At 40.1% G+C, this 7,841-nt stretch overlaps 1 protein-coding gene across 2 annotated transcripts; it reads left to right on the top strand.

Moving 5' to 3' along the window:
- The first annotated feature begins 804 nt into the window (after nt 1-804).
- On the top strand, nt 805-7,488 carry LOC144049387 (chondroitin sulfate N-acetylgalactosaminyltransferase 1-like). Of its 2 annotated transcripts, XM_077562288.1 has the most exons (10): nt 805-933; nt 2,040-2,572; nt 3,459-3,559; nt 3,724-3,902; nt 4,965-5,181; nt 5,251-5,352; nt 5,466-5,647; nt 5,916-6,010; nt 6,661-6,742; nt 7,114-7,488. In XM_077562288.1, exons 2-10 carry the CDS (start codon nt 2,210-2,212, stop codon nt 7,386-7,388), a joined length of 1,596 nt encoding a protein of 531 aa, XP_077418414.1. In that variant the 5' UTR covers nt 805-933; nt 2,040-2,209; the 3' UTR covers nt 7,389-7,488. The 2 variants fall into 2 exon arrangements, with proteins under 2 accessions (XP_077418414.1, XP_077418415.1); XM_077562289.1 differs by lacking the exons at nt 805-933; nt 2,040-2,572 and adding an exon at nt 2,668-2,742.
- The last annotated feature ends 353 nt before the right edge of the window (nt 7,489-7,841 follow it).

Raw genomic sequence — 7,841 nt, 5'->3', positions numbered from 1 at the left:
GTTGCTTTATGTTTTGACACGTGATGTGGCGCCACCTTCAGGTGACTCTGAAATCTCATTTTATGGCCATTAGGAGTACAAATGTGGGCTTTTTTTCCCCTCAGTAAAATTTTGCATTAATTAATGCACAAAAAAAACGCGTGTGAGACTTTTATGAGAACACACAAGTTATTTTTAATAATTACGGCAGCACCTATAGAAAAAATATTAACCTGCAAACTCTCTACTGCAGTTATGTACCTTCAAAAGGTGAGTGTTTTTTTTTTTTTTGCGCTGCGTTTTTTAGCACAAACTTTAAATACAAGCAACAATTAGTCAACCATTCTTTAAAAAAAAATGTTTTAAGCTGTTTAATGTTACTCCACAATTACTGCCAAGCTAAAGAATGACTATGAAAACATCTCTGAGTGATTTTCTTCTATTATGCTGCCTCCCAGCGGTCAAGGCAGGTACACCACAAGGAGCAGCACAATTAATTGGATTACAGCATTAAATAATGATACATAAACTGTTTAAATCATTTGCATTCTATTCAATTATATTATTAATTTGTTTCATAAAATACAACATTATGGAGTGCTATTTTTGTTTTTGGGGGTGAGGTTGAAATGGGGGGAAAAAAAGACTAAATTAAACTTGCATCTCACTTGGGATTAGTTCCTATGATGGGATGATGATTGAATTGTTTTTGAATTAGGGGTTCCATTTTGGAGGTTCTACTGTATCATTGCCTAATGAGAATTTGAGCACATTGCCAACACAGGAGTAGAGGGAGGTCCTGGGGGGCGGCAACTAAATGAGAGGAGAAGAGGATGCACACATGAGCTCACTTTGCTTCTACAGGGTCACTCGCTCACCTTTACTTTCACAACCCAAAAATTTTGGACAACATGTTTTGCATGAGGAGGAATCGGACGCTTACAGATGACTTGGGTGAGTTCAAGTATGCTCTTACAACTCCTAACCTAAAGAATGTGGACGAGTGAATGTGTGCTGTCATGTTTGTCTGATGAGACGCCATCATTTACTGCTTGTTAACATTCCAGAAAAAGGGACACACTTCATTTGGAGCTTTGGAGCTATTTTTTTTTTAAATTCCTAATGTTGTTCATTGTGAAATCTCAAAAGTGAAAAAAAAGTCTGCATTGTAAGAACACATGCATGCATTTGTAATCACAACACACTTCTTCTCTTGTACACGCACGCACACAAACACGCACAAATTGGGAGTGGGCCATACATGGGTGGATGTGGAAACATAGGAAGCTCTTTCATGGGATCAGCCTCTACCTGTGCAATAAAGACGCAACTGTGCTACGAATAAACTGATGATGGGAACACACACGCACGCACGCACGAACACAGAGACAAGCTTGTTTCTGTCACTGCAGCTTTGTGAGAGAAGGTCAAGTTCGCACTTTCAGGGGTGCAGAAAAAGTGAGATGGTTTTCTATTGCTTTTTTCTGCAATTCTTGGTGATATAGTTTGCAAAAAACTAAACATAATAGATGAATGAATAAATAAATTAATAAATAAATAAATGAGTGCCTGTCCTTTAAATACCCTACCAAAATATGTGTACTATCAATTTTGTAAAAATAAAATAAATAAAAGTAAAAAATAATGACTCACTCCCTAACCGCATATATAAAAAAGGTGAATATTTCACTAATTCTGGGTGTGTAAATTTATGAACACAACTATAAAAATAAATAATGTTGAAATTGTTGTAAATAATAATAATTTATTATTGTACTAAAACTTAGAACATGCAGCCATTTAATGAAGTACAAATAATAATAATAATAATAATAATAAATAAATAAAAAGTGTTTTAGGCCTACTGAATAATTACCCCTGCAAGTATTTTTATAGATTCAAAACATTGTGGAGATTTATTTAAATATATATATATAAATATAAAATCTGTGGTGAACAAAAAGTTGTACAATTAATAAAAAATAAAACACAAATACTCTCACTCAGACTGACTGGTCATTTTTAAAGTTTTATTTATTATCCCCTCCCTGTGATTTTAGGACCTTCAGCCACCTGTACTGAAGAATGTTGAACACGTCGTCAAAGGTCACACTCAAACAAGTGTCATCCAACAAATAACTCCAGGAGTTACAGCATGAATCAATTCTTATTTAGTTTTGGCATCTTCACGTGACATTAGTGCGGTCGCCTTTCAAAGTGAAGGTCAGCCATGTTGAAACGATGGCTGTTGGCCCTGCTGGCCCGGGTGGGTTCCCTGGGGGCGGGCCTCTGCTGCTGCGCGGCTCTGCTCTACCTGCTGGCCTGCAGACCCGCGTCCAGAGACCCCCGGCGAGACCTCCTGTGGTCGTCGGGGACCACCAGCAAGGAAGGCTACATGGCGCTGCTTCAGGAGAGGGAGGAATCCCACAGGCATTATATTGACAGCCTGGGCAAGCAGATAGCGCAGCTCAAGGAGGCGCTCCAGGAGCGGACGTTACAGTTGCAGGAGTCGCTGGATAAAGCCAAACTCAAAGGGATTCTACCTCAGGGCCTCGAGAGTCTGCATAAAAACCCCTCGCAGTCCGACCTCAAGGTAGGATTGCTGAAATGAGTCGTACGTCAGTGGTGGACAAACTACAACCTGGGGGACATATGCGATTGAGCTCAAATCACTTTCTCCATAACATAATAAAATAGCCTCAAATGAACACCGTGCTGGTTTTTCCTGGTATGCCTGCTTTGGCCACCTGGGGGCAGTATAAGGTAGGAAAATGGAGTGTGACGTTGATTAGCATTAGCATTGAGGGAGACTGAAAGGCTAACCTACAGTATGTGGTTGTTTTATGTTTAAACTGGTGAGTGGTTTGCAAAATAAACTACAGTTACATTTAACTTTTTAGTACATTTGCATTTAATCTTTAAGAACTGTTTATTTTACAGTATTTGGGTACATGTTTTTAATATGTAATTATATATTTTTGTTTTATAATAACATTATAGTTTTTTGTTTTTTCAAATTTCCTATTATTTAAAATTATTGAAAATCTCAAACTGTGCATAATGTGACTTACAATAATATAAAATATACTTGATTGAAATAATAGTAATTGTCATGATGGTGGTAGTTGGATTTTTTTTTTGTTAGTATTTTATTTAAAAAAAAAAAAAAAATTTAAAAATTAAAAAGTGGGTGGATTACCGACTCAGGCGATAAGCAAAGTCGCCCCAGTGAATAAATATAATTTTGTTACAGAAGCAAAAATGTTTACTACAGCAAATCTTATATGCAGTATATAAATGCTTGATAAATATGATTTAGAGTGTTTAATAAATTAAAATCAAACGATGTCAAAGTGGGCCTTCCCTCCTTTATTTTTCTGTGTGGCCCTTCGAGGAAAATGTTTGAACACCTTTGTCGTACAGAGTCGTGTGACATCATGAATGAATGAATGAATGAATGAATGAATGTGTCCTTCCAGGAGTTTTTACGCTCACAGCTGAACCATGCAGAGGTCCACGCAGGCGTGGCGCTACCCAACGAATATGTCGTGATCCCATATGACACTTATACACTGCGCAGGTAAGTGGGTCCACCTACTGGCCTGGCATGAACATTACAGAGTTTTTAGTCCCAGTTGAGTTGTGCACTCCATCTTGCAATTTGCTGGCAAAAAGTTGACTAAATTTTAGCCTCGCAAAAAGCACATCTACAGTAAGTTGTGGCGACATTTTGTGTCCCCTCAGGGTGTACCAGCTGGAGACGGGTCTGACCAGGCACCCCGAGGAGCGGCCTGTGAGGAAGGACCGCAGGGATGAGCTGATAGGCAGCGTGGAGACGGCACTGCATGTCCTCAATGGACCTCAGCAACACGTGGACGCCAGCAGGAGGAAGCGCACCTTCTCCCCGTCAGACTTCATTGAGGGTGCATGCAACTCATCTATTGAGAATTCCGAACATCCGAGCATTTCTGACATTTCCACAATGCGACGGAATATTGTATTGCTTTTGCCTGTGATTAGCATACAAAGCAGCCATATTGTTTTAGTAGTCAAACGACTTTTTAGCACATTTTCAAATCTAAATAATCCTCACAAATCAAATTACAACGATCCAAAGTTCAATGCTTTTCAATGAGCGGGAAAGATAAATGCTGCATTCGAGGAAAGTGGGAAATTGGATTATCCCACTGGGATTGTGTCAGTTGTGACCTCAAAGCGTTTGAACCAAATGTAAACACAAGACATATGTTCACGTGACATCGTGTGATTTGGAATGTCTGTGTTAACCAGAACAACAAACAATTTATCGGAATCAGCCATATTTGTTGTCTCCTTGAATGCAACTAACACCGCCATTTTGACTTGTGATGTAAACTCGGAATTGTCAATACTCAAAATCAGTAGTGTTCTTGCCTTGATAGATGTCAATTCTTGTTGGAAGAAGACAGCTGATGATCGTTTTCGAAAAACAGTACACTTAACACCAATTTGTCGCAAGCAATACGTTACAGACAAACCCTGCGATACAGAGACCATTTCAAAAACATTTTGTTTAGTTTTACCTTTGACCGCCATTTTGTGGCCATTTTATGATCAGGAACTAGAAATTAGAAGAAAATTGCCATTAATTTCATGTAATTTTAAGGGGAAATGCTGTATTAGGATATATAGGACTTTCTTTAAAATGACCTGTCATTTTTATGGAGGGAAAATTTTATCTATCAAAAGTACTAGTACTTGGTGGGTCAGTACTTAAAAACACAATTTTAGTATTCCTTAGCACCTGTTCTTTCTTGCACAGTTGTCCAAATAAGAGATAAAGCAAACTTGCTTCAAGGAGTTTATATGTCAACCACAGTTGACATTTACTTAAAAATGACATATTAAAAAAAATATATGATTAAACATTATATATTTAGCTTATATAGCCATCACAGCTGCCACACATGGTTCGGTGAATAAAAAGTGTTACGTTGTACTCACAGGGCTGACCCGCACAGAGCGCGACAGGGGTACCGTGTACGAGTTGATGTTCAAAGGCGACAGGCCGCGGAACTACGCCAAAACGGTTCTCTTCAGACCTTTCGGCCCTTTGGTGAAGGTGAAGAGCGAGCGAGTGGACACGCGCAGCATGCTCGTCAATATCATCGTACCGCTTTCCAAGAGGGCGGACACTTTCCGCCAGTTTGTCCGCAACTTCAGGTAGCGTCTGGGGGGGGATGAAGACATGGTGGATCTCAGTGTTGATGGTGCTTGTGATGTTTGTCACAGGGAGGTGTGCATCCTACAGGACGGTAGGGTCCATCTGACGGTGGTCTACTTTGGGCGCGAGCAGATCGACCAGGTGAAAGCTGTGCTGGATCAGACAACCAAGTATGATTTTAGTTCCACCTGCCTACCTACTAGCTAGCTAGCTAGCTCGATGTTGACCACGCACATAAGGATTTGCCATCATAAAGACAAAATAAACACACTTCCTCCACCAGGGAGACCCGCTTCAGGAACTTCACGCTGATCCAGCTCAATGAGGAGTTCTCGCGTGGGCGGGGCTTAGAAGTGGGCGCCAGGGCCTGGAGGCGAAACCGCAACGTCCTGATGTTTTTCTGCGATGTGGACATCCACTTTGCGGCAGACTTTTTGACTTCCTGTCGCCTCAATGCAGAGGCCGGTGGGTGTTCTTTGTTGGAAGTGATAGCTAGATGCGACATTTAACTTCTTCGTCGCAGCTGCTTGATGCAACCTGCACATTCTGCGAGAAAACAAACAAACATCACAATTATAGCAGGTTAGCATGGTGCTGTATCAAAGTTCAAGGCCCACATTTGACAGAAGTGGAAAACAAGTTAAAAAAAAATACTTTGAAAATTGGCTTACATATCAACACAATATTCTATTCAAATTTCACCATAAAAATGTGAACCTTTGTTTTCGAACAGGTAAAAAGGTGTACTACCCAGTGCTCTTCAGCCAGTACAATCCGTCAATCATCTACAGTAATTGCACTCATGTACCATCTATCCAGCAACAACTGGTGAGTTTAAGAGCACAGATTATAAATGAATAATGCTGTACTGTAAAGCCCCCCTCCACATCCCATTTTTCCCAAAATTCATCTGGTCTCTCACTATACATCAATAATCATAGCCAAAGATTATAAAATGAAAACATTTGCTTTCTGTATAGTCTTAAAATGCAGTGGAAACATAATTTTGTGCTGCCACCCCGTGGCCAAAAGGGGAATTGCATCCCAAAACAAATTGTAGAGTGCATTTATGGAGCGCGCTTTCCGTCCAAACTTTTTCATTTGAGGGCCATATAAAGAAATATAGAAGGATTCAAAGGCCACTTAATTTTGGGGGGATTTGGCTTTATTATACACAAGGAAAAAAATTATATAGTTATTTATTTTGAAAAACTCGGCCCTGTATCCCACGAGACTAGCTCTACCCCTGCACTGAACAGCAACCGAATCCCGTCTCCACATTCATAACCGAAATAAGAGCAAACTGTAGTAAGCTGACCATTTTCATGTTCATAAACCAGACCTTGACAATACGTAGAGCAGAAAGTGGAAGAAACAATTTTTGCTTCTAAAATTTATTTTATCTTTATTCACCACAGTGTAATGAAGAGAAGTTGCGTTGTAGTGTCCTATTTGTTACTCTTTTTTTTTTGTCTCAGGTGATAAGACGCGAAACGGGTTTCTGGAGAGATTTCGGCTTTGGGATGACATGCCAGTACAGGTCGGACTTCCTCAACATTGGTAATGACTAATCGACATTATGAAGAAATGCTACGTTACCGTATTTACATAAAATGGAAAGAAGAGGGAATGTTTATTGGCAGTATGTTGATACAAAGGAAAATGCTGTATTTCCTCATTTGTAAGCCCAAGGCAATTATTAGAGTTGGGAGACCTTTATTAAGAAAAAAAAAGACTTTAATCATAATAAATATTATCATTACTGCTAAGCATTCTTGTTTGTTTCCCTTGCTGGTGACAGTTTAAACCGCGTTATGAAACAACTGCAGGATATTGGTGCAAACAATAAAAGAGAAATATAAGGAAGTAGCATTGAGGACTGTTGCGCTTGGGGGCTGTTCCTGTTCACCGTTTGTGCACGTCCCTTGCAGGTGGTTTTGACCGCAGCATTAAAGGTTGGGGGCTGGAGGACGTGCACCTGTACAGGAAGTACCTGCACAGCAAACTGATGGTGGTGCGTGCGCCGTCACGGGGCCTTTTCCACTTGTGGCACGAGAAGACATGCAGCGACGAGCTGCCGCCGGACAAGTACCAGATGTGCATGCGGACCAAGGCCATGAGCGAGGCCTCGCACGGCCAGCTGGGAGAATTGCTCTTCAAAGCGGACATCCAAGCGCACCTAGAAAGGAACAGAAGAAGCGCATGAAGTGTTTGGACGTTGAACGCGTAATTGTGAACTCAAAAGGAGACATATTATGCATTTTGCAGGATACAAAATAATGTTTTAATAAAATGTCTGTGACATGCTTTTGCCTCAAGAATTCTCTTAATTACAGTAATGCCTTGAGATCCAAGTTAAACTTTTATCTCAAATGATCTTTCTTCATAAATAATCTAAGAATGTGAGAAGGTCTAAATGTGCTCCGGAGCCGTTTTTTTGTTTGTTTGTTCTAATAACATGCATCTCCTATTATGTTAGCATTAGCATTAAGCTAGTGGAGTTTGTGCTCACAAGTCAAAGCAAAAGAATCGGTAGAATGGCTTGTATCTTGAAAAGCTCAGGTGAGGGCTTATGTTGGACACCCTTGCGTTGCTGTTTTTAGCCGTGGCTCAAAAATTGTGAAAACTGAAATGGTGAAAAACTCTTTAACGCTTTTTC

The sequence above is a fragment of the Vanacampus margaritifer genome, chromosome 3, assembly GCF_051991255.1.
Source record: "Vanacampus margaritifer isolate UIUO_Vmar chromosome 3, RoL_Vmar_1.0, whole genome shotgun sequence".
Taxonomy (NCBI): domain Eukaryota; kingdom Metazoa; phylum Chordata; class Actinopteri; order Syngnathiformes; family Syngnathidae; genus Vanacampus; species Vanacampus margaritifer.
This window is presented reverse-complemented; position numbering and strand designations above follow the sequence as displayed.

Excerpts from the sequence above, each read along its gene's own strand:
- LOC144049387 (XM_077562288.1), top strand. The coding sequence starts at position 2,210 with ATGTTGAAACGATGGCTGTTGGCCCTGCTGGCCCGGGTGGGTTCCCTG. Across the intron at positions 2,573-3,458 it reads CCTCGCAGTCCGACCTCAAG|GAGTTTTTACGCTCACAGCT; the intron begins GTAGGATTGCTG and ends GTGTCCTTCCAG. Across the intron at positions 3,903-4,964 it reads CCCGTCAGACTTCATTGAGG|GGCTGACCCGCACAGAGCGC; the intron begins GTGCATGCAACT and ends TTGTACTCACAG.